General features: G+C 52.4%; 1 protein-coding gene across 1 annotated transcript in view; it reads left to right on the top strand.

The window, feature by feature from the left end:
- Positions 1 to 837: 837 nt before the first annotated feature.
- Abcg1 (ATP binding cassette subfamily G member 1) overlaps positions 838 to 12,768 on the top strand; it is a 53,820-nt gene continuing 41,889 nt past the window's right edge. The window contains exons 1-2 of the mRNA XM_005360310.2: positions 838 to 1,006; positions 7,270 to 7,513. Coding sequence (XP_005360367.1) covers positions 965 to 1,006; positions 7,270 to 7,513 — 286 coding nt within the window. The 5' untranslated portion in view covers positions 838 to 964. The remainder of the gene's footprint in view (positions 1,007 to 7,269; positions 7,514 to 12,768) is intronic.

Here is a 12,768-nt window from a genome sequence, read left to right as displayed (position 1 = left end):
TCAGCCCCTGGGGCGTGGAAGCCCACTCTTCCCCCAAACTTAGGACACTTTCCTTTCTGTGATTCTAGGGAATACCTTGGTCAAGATCAAGGGTTTGATAGCCTGATCCCATTTGCCTGTCCCCTTCTAATAGAGCAGGAAGTGTCCTGGCACACCCAAATGCTGGAGCAGGTGGCTCTACTGTGCTGGGGGTTACAGAATATTGCTTCAGCAATTGGGATGCCACCATGGGCATCAGGAAACTGCCCACTTAGAAATAATAGGAAGCTTCAGTAGATTCTGGGTACAAGAACATGGCTATGTAAGAGACAGGAAAGACCCCTGTGCCTTATTTGGAGATGGAGTGGTGCTGATGGAGGCCTAGGTGCTACCTGTATGAATACCCATGCAGCTTGGTAGGGGTCACCCGACCCTGGAGCTGTGGGGTGGGCCCTGCAACAGTTTTCTCCCTTTCTTTTGTTCCCTGGGGCATCCACCTGAAGACAGATGCATGGCAAAGGCAAAAGAAAAGAGCCACCTGCCTTCTTCCCCGTTCTTTTGCTCCTCAAGCTACCCCAGGAGGTTTCCTAAACAAGGACCCCTGATTTGTATGGCACCCCCACTGACTCGCCTAGAGTTGCGCTGGCCCAGCCCTTGTTGTGGGGTCACTGTATTGGGGTTGCCAGGCCCAGGTGGTAAAACCCAGCTAGAGGCCTAGCCGACAGCTCCCAGTCCAAGGCATCCTCCAGCCTCTCTGCAACAGGAGCAAAACAAGAGCACGCGCACCTGTCGGCGTCCCGCCCCTTCCGCGCCGGCCAATCGTGAACCGGGGCGGGGCCAGGGCGCAGTCGGAACCCGCGCCGAGCGCCGTCGTGGAGCTGGAGCAAGCGCAGCCTCGTTCCTGCAACCTCTTCCCCGCCGCCCGCAGCCTCCACCCCGCCGCCACCACCACCACCACCGCTGCTACCGCCGCCGCCCCCGGGGCATGGCCTGTCTGATGGCCGCTTTTTCGGTCGGCACCGCCATGGTGAGTCGCACATCCTTTGCACTAGCGGCAGGGGTTTAGGGAAACAGGAAACACAAAACCCCGCACACTGGTCTTCACACCAACCTCTTAGGAGCGCGCCCTCTGGGCGCTGACCCGGACGCCCTGGAGAGGTGCCCTGCTCCGCTCGCCTCCGCCCCGGCCACCTGGAGCATCAGGGTGCTTCTGCACTGGCTTAGGGCGCCAGGAAGGTGGAGGAACCCGGAGTGGGGCGCGGGGCAGCTAGCAGCCTCACAAGTGGACAGATGGCCTTGACTTGTCTGCCTCTGGGTGAGGGGCTCGGGACGTTGGGGCGCACAGGGAAGGGATGCCGACCTAGCCCGAGGGTAGGGAGAGTCGGATCTCCCTGGGGAGTTCTGAGGGGCAGGCAGGCGACGGGGACTTCTTGCGCCACCCTCCGGAGCACTGGGCATAGTGGGGGACAAAAAGAGGAGCTGTGCCCCACGAAACAGACCCTCTTCTCCTGCTCTCCCCAGGGACAGCTACTCTCAGAGGAGGCAGCAGAGTCCCAGGGGAAACAGAGGAGGGCGATCCCTGCAGGGGTGAGGACAGGGTGCTCCCCCATCCCCACCCCCACCCCAGGTACCAGTCCTAGGGCAAAAACCGGGTGCTACTGAATTAATTGCTAGACAAGCTCTGTTCCCAGAGGTGAGCAAGCGTCTCCTCTTTCACGGTCCCTCAGTGCACCAGGAAAAAAAGCGAACATAACAATAAAAACCACAGCCCACCACCAGTCTGGTCTCACACTTGGCCCTACCGGCTCCGCCTAACACGCGGACGTTGCGGATAATATCCTCATAAGCTGATTTCAGACTGTGTGGAGTACAAACAGCTAGCCCTCCGTATTCCCACCCGGATCATCCCTTTCTGTGTTTCCCAGCTCTGTTACTAGCTTGCCTGCGCCTTCCCATACGCTGGAAACCCACATCGCACAGTCCCTCCCCTTTATTTCATTTTTAGCATCCTGTATTTGAAGTCAGCAAGGCTCAGTAGGATTTGACCGACAGTTACCTCTTGCCTTGAGCTCTAGAGGGAAAAAAAAAAGCACCAGGCTTTGTGCGCATGCTCTGCTCTGACAACTGCATCCGATGATTCCAAACAGGTTACTGTAGAATTCTCCTCGAGCCCAGCCCGCCGACTCATTATGTAATGATTTTGTGTGAACCGACAGAGTGGAGCGAAGATGCTCTGGAGTGGTGGTTAGCTGGGGGTCGGGTGAGGCAGGGAGGAAGACCCCCCAAGCTGATTCCCAACCTTGAGGTGTGTGCTCTGGTTCTGACACACGTCAGAATCAATGAGAACAGGAATCGCTTCTCCTCAAGATACTCGCTTTTATCTAGTGGCTGTCTTGGGTAACACTGAAAAATTGCCCCTTGCGCGTTTATCTATCAATGTGGGGATTCTGCTGGCAATGGAAAGTTAAGCTAATTGATGATCGTTGCAAATAGAGGAAGTTTGGTGGCTTCCCTCTGCACGGGACATACCGTCATTTAGAACTGGCTTGAACGTGTGGATAAATGAACCAGAATGCCGAAGGATACAGGTTTTTATGCTGATTTATAACGTTATGGTTTGATACAGCCTGGACCTCTGCTGTGAGGTTACAGATATCATAATGGCTGGGCTTATTTTTTTTTAATTCCCCAAGAAATCTATTGATATATTTGAAAAGAATCTTCTTCCTGGAAACCTGGCACTTTGGTTTTAATTTTAAGATATCCATCTGCCTGTGGTCATACCTCTCTGGATCCATCGATCTTGCCTAATCTTGGACACCAGACAGGACCAGCCTGGTGGGACCTGGCTGGGAGTAAGAGGTGGCAATGACTAGGAATACCAGGTGCTACTGGCACAAGTCAAAGACCAGGCTATTTTTTTTTATTGTTCTATCTCAGTTATAACAAGACTTCAAGATTTGCTTTTAGTCTCCTCTGCCCTGAGGTCCTGCCATGCTGGCTGAGCGAGCTACAAGTCTGGAGAGAGCCCTGGAGGGCGGCCAGAGCTCCAGGAGTACTAAGGTCCTGAGGTTGCAGGGCCACAAAAGGTGGGCGTGTGTCCCCAAGAGATGTAAGACTACAGCTTTGTGACACTGTGAGTGGTCACTCAAGTGTAACCTGCCCTTTAAGCTTAGCTTGGGTTGTGACATTTGGACACTTTTCCTGTGGGGAATTGCTTTGATTATGGGTTAGCGTAGTTTCTTCTGATGTGCCCAGGATGTCCTGAAGTGCCATCTAGGTGAGCGTCGTAGTTGGCAGCAAGGAAGCACAGAGAGAAGAGAACCACCCCTGCCCTAGTGTGCTGAGAGAAGTTTCTGTCTCTGGATGCCCCCAGTAAAGGGGTCTCCCAGTGAGTGAGGTTTGCTGGCTGTATGTGACCTCCTCCCCACTACTCTGGTGTCCCCAGATGCCTAGCATCCACGCAGCCCTCACTCTTCATACCCTACCCCCGTGCCGAGGGAAGCATTCTCTTGTGCAGCCCCTAGCAACAGTCCGGACAGAGTCCGCTCTGCACAGAGTCCCCAGGAATGGACTTCCTGCCTTCACCATCTGTTCTATCAGCAAAACACATTCCACGAGGAGAGGGCACAGTGTCCAGACGGGAAGGCAGGGGAACAGACCAGCCAATGGAGAGCGCAGAAGGGAATAGGTGTTTGCTTTATTTTTAATGAGCTCAGGAGGCTGAGGCAGAGCTCGCAATAACCTACATTGCAAGCTAGCCGCTCTCTTCGGAGGATGTGTTTCCAGAGAGCTGGTCTATTTTGGAGTGACAGGCCACTGCCTCATCACATCGGTTTTTATGATTTTATTAATTGGGTGAGGCCACTGGACACCAGTGGAGGAAGGGTGGGGCCAGTGTCCTTGCTGAAGGGGGATGGGCAGGGAGAGGCTGCCTGAGTTCCTGTTTGCTGTGCCGGTTACTCTAAAGGACAGTTTGGCCAGCACCCATGCTGTATAGAGTGAGCAATGCTCAAATGGCTGGGTGAGAGAAGACAAGGATCCGAACCCCTTCTGACTGAGAGGTTCTGAGCTAGATGGCTCACCTTGCTGCTTCCCCCCCCTCCCCCGCTTTCAAACTGGAGTTGCCCCTACCCGCCCCATGCTGTGCAAATGCTAAGAGCACAGGCTACAGGCTGGAGTGGTCTGAACACACTGAATCTTAGCCACTGCTGTTTACAGCCACTTGCCTAGCAAGTACAGGCACGTGGTCTCGTTCTTGAGCACTTCACATCCTAAGTAGCTGACTCTGGCTTCTTCCTCCCTAGCTACCACTGCCGATTAAGTACCCCCATCCCTAGCTCTGCAGGTGATTGCTTTAGCCTTCTGAGCCTGGCACGCCAGGTCAGAGAGAGACCCCACTGATCTTCATAATTTCTTTCTAGAGTTTGTCTCTCTCATTTCGTCTATGCCAAGTACCCTACTTCCTGCCTTCTCCCACACTGCACCCCACAACTCACATTCCAGATATAGGTCTACATCTCCGTGGTCCATGCTCCCTGTTCACAGAGGCCCCCTGCAGGGATCATGGTACACACAACCCAGCCCCCACAACCCGGCCCCCATCTCATCTCATTGATCTCAGCCTGGACTATTTCTGCAGACATTGTTCTGGGCTCCCACGCCAGGGTCTGGTCTGCATCTAATACGCCTCCATGGCCTTTACTTAATCTTGTTGTGATGGCTGCTTTCTTCCCTAGACTCAGTCTTGAACTTGAGCTTGTGAGGGCCTGAGTCTGTGTCTGTGTCTGGCTAGCTGGCTGGCTTTATTCGGTGTTCAGTCTGTCAAGGGAATGGACATGTGCATTTAGAGTCCGGGGAGAAGGCCGGGATGTTGGCCTGATGCCTGTCTGATATCTGCCACAGCCCGTAGGTGGGGTGATGGCTGTGAGGCCCCCCTTGTTCCTGCGGCTTTCAACAGGAAAGGAAGCAACAATCCCTTCTTGGCTTCCTTGAGGTTGAACACCTATGATGGGGGTCTGTGGAGAGGGAGAAGGAGGGATTACCCACAGCAGCTGGAACCTAAGGATAGAGTTCAGGGGCCATGATGGAGAAGGGCTATCCCCCCTCTCTCAGGGCTGGAGCCAAGCTTGTGGTACTTCCTCTTCATGACAAGATAGGGTGGGAGGGACCTGGCCTCGGCTGACTGCCTTGTTGGTGCTCCATAGGACACCCTAGCCCTGAAGCCAGCACCTGGTGCTTCCCAGGCTCCTCCATAGCCCTTGTGGTTATAAACCTGCCATGGCAGTGGATGGGTCTTGGGAAGGTCCCTGTGCCTGCTGGTAGGTTCTGAGTTGCATGGGTGCATTCTTGCAGGACCTCAGAGCTATAACAGAGTGACCTATCTCTACAAGAGCCCTGTCAGGGAAGGCACCTGATGAATATCCACAGAGGCTGTCTGGGAGGCTCTCCACTGGTCTCTGTGGGTCTCAGCACAGCCATGGTTGTGGGCACATATGAACTCGCTTTTATTGGTACTGAAAGGAGCATCCATGCTCCATGCCTGCTGCCCCGAGCTAGATTTCAAGGATTCCCTCCAGCCTTGGTTTTCATTCACCCGGTAGGCATGTCAGTGAGAATTAGGAAATGCTCATGAAGGTGAGTGCATGTTTGTGGTTCTCATATCTTTTTCTTAAGTGCAATCTCCTTTTTCCATCACCAACAGCTCCTGAATCCCTGGGTCTACCTCTCTCATACCCCATTTGTATTAAATATACAACCCCCCAAGCTTACCACTAGACTCTGAACCCCCAAATGCCATGATAGTAAACCTAGCTCTTCTATGCTCAATTGCACGTTTTTGGTGGGTATGTGGAAGGGTTGAATTGCTGGGCTTGTAGAGATTTTTGTTGTTGGGTCATTTGCTTATCCTTAAGGTAGGGTCTTATGTAGCCAGGCTGGCTTCGAACTCACCACACGGCGGAGAATGAGTTTGAACTTCCAGCCCTCCTTCTTCCACTTCCCAAATGCTAGAGTTAGAGGGTGCTCTGGAGAAACCTAGAGGTTTGTGCACGCTAGGCAAGCATATCCAGCCAACTGAGTCACCTCCCCATCCCTTTGTGAGACTTTCTGCAGATAATCCACTATAGCTTTTTTTTTTTTTAAGAAATAGTAGTAAATAGTAAGCAATCTTAGAGAAATAGCTAGTAAACTAACAGAAGAAGAATGGCATGTGCGTCCTCTCTAGAACAGAGGACAACAGCAGTGCCTCACCAGTCCTGGGGTAGTCGGTAGCTTTGGTGACCAGAAGAGGTGAGGGGTGAGCTCCCCACTCCCACCCCTGTTGGTTATCAGCAGCTGGCTGAGCCTGCAGAAGGCTCTTTCTTTTGGACGTTCCCCCTAGCTTCAGGAGACAGCTAGAATCACTTTAGAACAACGTGTCCCCTCAGGACTCTGCTGCTGCGTTTGGAGGTTCCTGAGGCGTATTGATCAGGCCAGGGCGGCCAAGCCATTAGAAAAGCAAACCCCTTGCTTTGCATAAATACTCCTGGGTCTTGGCCTACCCGCTATGTGCATTTGGTGCCTTGCAGCTTTAAAAGCTAAAGTTTTGGGCTCTGCATATAATAGAGAGTTGCAGCACTTGTCTGTAGCCCTACTTAGCTAGCCACACGGTGCCTTGGTAATATAGGAAGCACCTCACTGTGTTTTAAGTCGTCTGTGCCTCAGTTTCTCTGCCTCCGGCCCTCCAATAGTATTAGGAAGATACAGTGGAGTGAAATTACAAGGGATCTAGAAAGTGTGACAGTAAAATGCGGCCAGCCCCCACATACCAGGACTTTAGTAATGCTGCCCTAGCCACGTCAGGAGATGACACGGGAACATGTGACAACAGCTTGCTCTAAATATTTAAGCCGGTGTCAGTTGTACCTTCTTCAGGGCCTCGTGTGTCTTCACTGAGGTTTTTGAGTAGACCGGAAAGAGGTGACTTTCCATGGTAACTCATTCCCTTCTTCCTAGAGGAAAGCGAGTTACTTTGGGAAGTTTTATGATCAGATTTTGTGATCCTGAAGGAAGACTGTAGGTGTGTTTAGCCTCTTATCTTCGGTGTCCTTTTTATTAGAAGCAAGAGTGATGGTTAGCTGGGACAATTCCTGCAGGTGGCCTCTCTCTCCTCTGGGGACAAAGGTACTCTCCAAGTTTAAAAAGTATCCCTATGGATAATCGATGACCCTGAGCCCAGCGGCAGGTCTCTTGATGCTTTCTCCCCAGAGAGCACATAACACATCTTACCGCATCCACTTTGCTTCCTAGAATGCCAGCAGCTACTCTGCAGCGATGACGGAGCCCAAGTCCGTGTGTGTGTCGGTGGACGAGGTTGTGTCCAGCAACGTGGACGATGTCGAGACAGATCTGCTAAATGGTCATCTGAAGAAAGTGGACAACAACTTCACAGAGGCCCAGCGCTTCTCCTCCTTGCCTCGGAGGGCGGCTGTCAACATCGAATTCAAGGACCTTTCCTACTCCGTTCCCGAGGGACCCTGGTGGAGGAAGAAAGGTAGGGAAGGAAGTCATTGGCTTGGTGGTGGTGCTCGGGGAGAGCCTATGAAGGAAGCCACAGCGTGTTTGGGGAGAGTCTCGGGCTGCAGTTGGAAGGCTGAGATATGTTCTTGATGCAGCCCTGCCTTGGCCAGTTTCCTTTCACTGATGCACGGCCCACTTCTCTCTTGTGAAATCTAACACAGTTAGATTAGACAGTCTCAAAGTCACAGTGGCTCTAAACTTTGATGATGTTGGTACAGATTGAGTGTCCCTTGTTGGAATGCTGCTGGTTGCATATATATTTTGGATTTAGACAATATGTACATATCCATAATGAGGTACCTTGGGGACAGGAGTCAAATGTGACCATGACAGTCATCTGTTTCTTGGACAATTTAGGGATATATACACCCGAAGGTAATTTTACGCATTTTTCTCATGCGATCTATATTTTGGTTGTGAGTTGTCACACTCAGTCATATGGAAATTTCCACTGGTAGTGCTCAGAGGAGTGAGTTCCAGTACCTTGGATTTCCAGTATTGGGGCCTGGATAAAGAACTGCACAGGGCTCACCCAGCAGCAGCTTTACTTGTTGCTAGCATGGGTTTGTGCTCTGAGGGGCCTCCCTAAAGGATGCTCAGCTTATGCCCGTCTTTCAGGGTGGAATTGCTCTCCAGCCATTCAGAGAAAGTGTATGTTGCCAACCAACACTCAGTTGTTCAAGAGCATTCCATGGTCTGGCACGGCCTTCCTGGGAGGATTCTCCAGTGTGTGGTGCTGGTGAACTGTGTCCATTAATGGGAAAATGGAGCCTCGGAGGCCTCTGGAGCACCATATGGTGAGGGACCCTGTTGATGCTGAAAGAGCTTGGGTACACACGCCTTTTTCGGCTGGTTCTTGGCTCCTAGTCTAGCCGTCTATTTGTAGGGGGTAGCCGTGGAACAGACCAGGCATTCCCTGCCAGCCACTGTATCACCTTGTACAAATCAGAAGTCAGAAAGGAACTTCAGACATCCAGAGTACATCAGGTGCCACTGGAAGACCAGTTTGGGGAGGGAGGGGTTGAAGGGAGGAGCTCTTAAATATTGGCACAACCTTGCTTTTTAAGAGGGCTAAGTTGGAGCCTTTTCATGGTTTTCATCTTCTCCTCTTTCTTTTCTTCCCTTGGTTTTGTTTTTCTGCCTCTTGAAGCTAAGCCTGTGAGATCATTTGCAGGGGCAATCTGGTCTCGGTGGTAAACAAAATTTTGGAAACTTGAGAAGTCAATGCCCAGGACCTCTGAGCTCCGTGGTTGTGAACGATTATGTCTGGGTTTGCACAACCAGGGAACAGGCCCTGTCCCCTCTCGAGGGCTGATTGTAGGGCATGTTACCTGACACCCACATTCCCAGATGTCGGCCTGTTTTGTTAAGAAGGAAACTGCACCGGGCTCGGCCACAAGCCCATTCTGTGGAGCCTACTGGAATGGCAAGGGAGGGATATACAGATTTTACAGAAAAATGTACTAAGTGGGCCTCGTTGGTTAATGCAGGTAAATCGTGGCAGACCTGTGAGACACACAGTGAGCTCTGTGCGTGGCCTTGGAGATGCTGTGGTGGGGGTTGGAAACCCATGCTGTAGGTGAAGGCGGTTTGCCATGGGGCGGTTTGGATGTGTGCAGCCTTGGGCGTGCGTCACTTTTCCAAGTCCCTGGCAGAAAGAACTTAAGGAAGAAGGGGTCTGTGTGGGCGCACAGGTCCAGGGGATAGCCCACCATAGCAGAAGTCATGCCAGCAGGAGAATGAGGCAGCTGGTCAGTTGTGCCCACAGTCAGGAAGCAGAGAGAGATGAGGGCTTGTGCTCACTCTCTTTTTCCGATTCATGAAGTCCAGGACCCCAACCCGTGGAACAGTGTCTCCCACATTTAGAGTGGGTCTCCACACTTCCATTAACGCAGTCTAGGTAATCCGTCACGGAAGTGCCCCAACATTTGTTGCTATGGTAGTTCTAAATCCTAGCAAGCTGGCATCTGATGAACCATCGCAGCGTCTTGAGTTGAGACCCAGCACAGAAATCTTGACCCAGGAGGGGCAGCTCCCCCCGTGCTGTTTCCACCTCACGTGCTCTGATGGTGAGCAGGTCACGTTCACCTTCAGAGTCAGCCAGCCAGAGTGCATCCTCAGTGCCTTCATGGACATTCAGCCAGGTGGCCACTTGCCCTGTAGTAACCTCTGTGGGTTCAGGCATGGGAGGAGTCGAACGCGAGCCCTGTGGGACTTGCCCATGAGTCAGAGGGGATGACAGACACGCTCCGTCTGGTGTGTCCCTGTTGTCGGTTGCTCAACCAGCGAGGTGTGGCTTGCTGACCTCTTCCATAGCTTCCCTTTTCCTCCCCTGCAGTGGCATCACTGAGGGGCCCTCCCCGCCGTGTGCCTTGTCCTTCCCTCGTTGCTAGACCTACAACTCAGAATCTAGATGCCTTGGCATGTCAGCATGAAGCTGAAATGGAAAAGAAGAGCCCATCTTCTTCTCATTGAATACGGGGGCAGCTAAGGCAGAGAGTGGTTAAGGGGCTTGGCCGGACTCCTGATCTAGAGAGAAGTGGTCCGGAGACCACAGTGGTGATTGTGAATTCTGTGAAGCCCAACATGGTGGCCAGGCCTTGCCTTGTTCTGAGCCATCTGGGTCTTCTTCCTGCAGCCAGCAGGGAAATGGGGCTCTTCCTGGAGGCTGGGGGTCTGGTAGAGCTGCAGGCAGGAAAGCCGGTCATTTGTTCTATCAGCTGTGAATGACGTGAGCTGCAGGCCCCTGTAACCTCTCCAGTGTGCTCTCCAGTGTGCTCTTCAGAGCTGTATCCTGGTGATTCTGGATCGAGGGGCTTAATAGCCTCGGAACCGCCACTGTAGCAGGCAGTCAATAAAGTGTGCATTTTACCCAGGACGAGGCATCGGGCTGGCTGACATGCTCCACATTCCTTACCCGTTTGCCACATGACCCCCCCCACCTCTGCTCCTGAATGCCCACGGATTCTGCTCCCCCCATGTGGGCCCTTTGCTGCTTTGCCCCTCCAATAGCTAGCGACCCTCACAGGTTCCAGCAGTAACTGGAGCTGTGAGGTCATTTCCTGGCCGCTCTTTCCATTTCCCCTTCTCCATCATAGTGATTTTGGATCTGCCATCCACTCTGTGTGGCTCCAAGGTGACCTTCAGAGTAGAAGGCACTTCTTGCTGCCACCTGATTAGCTTTGCTGTCTGTATATCAAGTGGATTGGTTGCTGGCTTCTGGGATTCACCGTGATGTGCCGGGCTGACTGTGACTCTGGGGCTGGCGGCCACCGCACTGCTGGAGGGACAACTCCTGAGTTGTGTGAATGAGGAACCCTGAGAGCATCTGGCCCATCAGATGGATAGATCGGTGCAGGTGACAGGAGTCCAGGAGCAGAGGCTGTCCAAAGGCAGAGTCAGAGAGGGGACCCAGCTGCTCTCTTCCCTTATCCGGAGAGATGCTGGAGCCCTCTGTAGACCTCCACGGGAACCACTTTCTTCCACGATTTCTCCCAGAATGTGGGGCCTTCTGAAGACAATAACACTGTAAGCACATTGTCATCTCAAAGAAAGCAGGCAGAGTGAGAAGAATGTCAAATTCATGCTGCTAGGGGGAAGGGGATTTGGAAAGGGACAGACGGTATCCGGGGCTTTTGCGTAGGGCACTCTGGCTCACATCTGGGAAGCTTGACAAACCGCTAAGCCCTGACAATGCTTAGGCAAACATGTATTTTCAATTGTACTTAGGTTTTCATCTTGTGATTAATGATGTCTTTGGAGGAAAAACTAGATCATGTAATAGATTCCTGGTAGGGAACATAATTGTGAAAGGAACCAGTCTCGGGGGGACACCCCACACCCCAAGGAGCACCTCACCGGCTTCTGATCTGCTAATTACTCTCCCTCAAGGAACCCACTCACGTAGTGTGAGCTGATGGGACAAATGACTCGGAACAATCTCGCCTTTGGTACCGTCACACTAGCTGTTGTGACTGGGGACTGATGGGAGAGGTCTAGCCCTCGGGCCAGAACGACACTGGAAGACAGCCTGGGCCCAGGATCCCCCTGGCAAAACTGAGCGGATGAGAGGGGTGGAGGCTCATGCCACCCACACAGTGGTCTCTATTTCTTTAGGATGGATTGGCTAATGTAGAGTGCTCTGTAGACTGTCCCCTCTGCCACTCTAGCACATCTGGGCGGTTTCCTGCTTAGCTGGCTGCATGAGGTAACTTCTTAAGCTTGCTTGGCCCATGAGGCCATTTCAGGAGGGGTTCTGACCCCTCTACCCATCTCAAGGTCATGGCAGTAGGAAGGACCAACTTAAAACCATGCCTGTGGAATTTCAAACTAAGATTGGCTGCCTGTAAGGAACCTCATGCGCATCGCGCCTGACGGGGGATTCACCCTGAACAACTCCAGGACGGATGGAGTTGTGAGTGACTGCCGTGGTTCCTATCTCATGGTCCTGGTGGATGTGTCATTGATAAGGCTATCTGGAGGGTTTTGCAATTCCATCCTCTGGTGAGATGCTCCTGTCTCGTGGCCATGCCAGTGAAGGAGCTAATGGCAGGGAGCATGCTCTCCCCAGCAAGTGACATGGCTCTTAGGAATTAAATACACCTACAAAGTTCACCTGGTGGCGTTTAGGTTGGGAACAAACACAATCACACCTGGGCCTTCAGTACATTTTCTTTACTGTCCCTCAGCCAGGCCAGGCTATGTCGCCACACTCCGTAGACAGAGTAGAGCACGCACCACAGTCTGTGCTGCGACTGAGTCCCCCAGTGTCAGCCCTGCCCCCCTCCCCCAAAACAGGAAGGAGTGAAGCAGTCTGGGCAGCTCCAAGCCGATCATCTGTCTTGGTTTGCTTCTGGGTTATGAAAGGCCTTTAAACACCCTTCTCAGATTAAGGTTTGCTTTCTCCTCATTTCCATCACGCTTCCCAAGGCTTGTCATTACAGGCTGGCTAAAATGAGTGGAATGTGCCATTAATAAACCCCTTTCAGGAATTCCATTAGGGAGCTTGGATTTCTACCAACCAGCAAGGGAAGGTTCCAAAGAGCCCCAAGACAGCGATGAGGTTGCTCAGGTTTCAAGGGGGATTCACGGTCCCCTAGCATGGAGGAACTCTTTTGGGTCTCAAGGCCTGTCTTATGCTAGGCTTTCTTTTGGCTTCCAAAGGAAATTGCTTTAAGACACTGTCTGCTTTATTTAGGGTCGTAGCTAACCCTGTCCAGCAGTGGATAG

This window comes from Microtus ochrogaster, linkage group LG2 (assembly GCF_000317375.1).
Source record: "Microtus ochrogaster isolate Prairie Vole_2 linkage group LG2, MicOch1.0, whole genome shotgun sequence".
Classification (NCBI taxonomy): domain Eukaryota; kingdom Metazoa; phylum Chordata; class Mammalia; order Rodentia; family Cricetidae; genus Microtus; species Microtus ochrogaster.
Note: the sequence above shows the minus strand (reverse complement) of the source record. Positions and strands in the feature narration are given on the sequence as shown.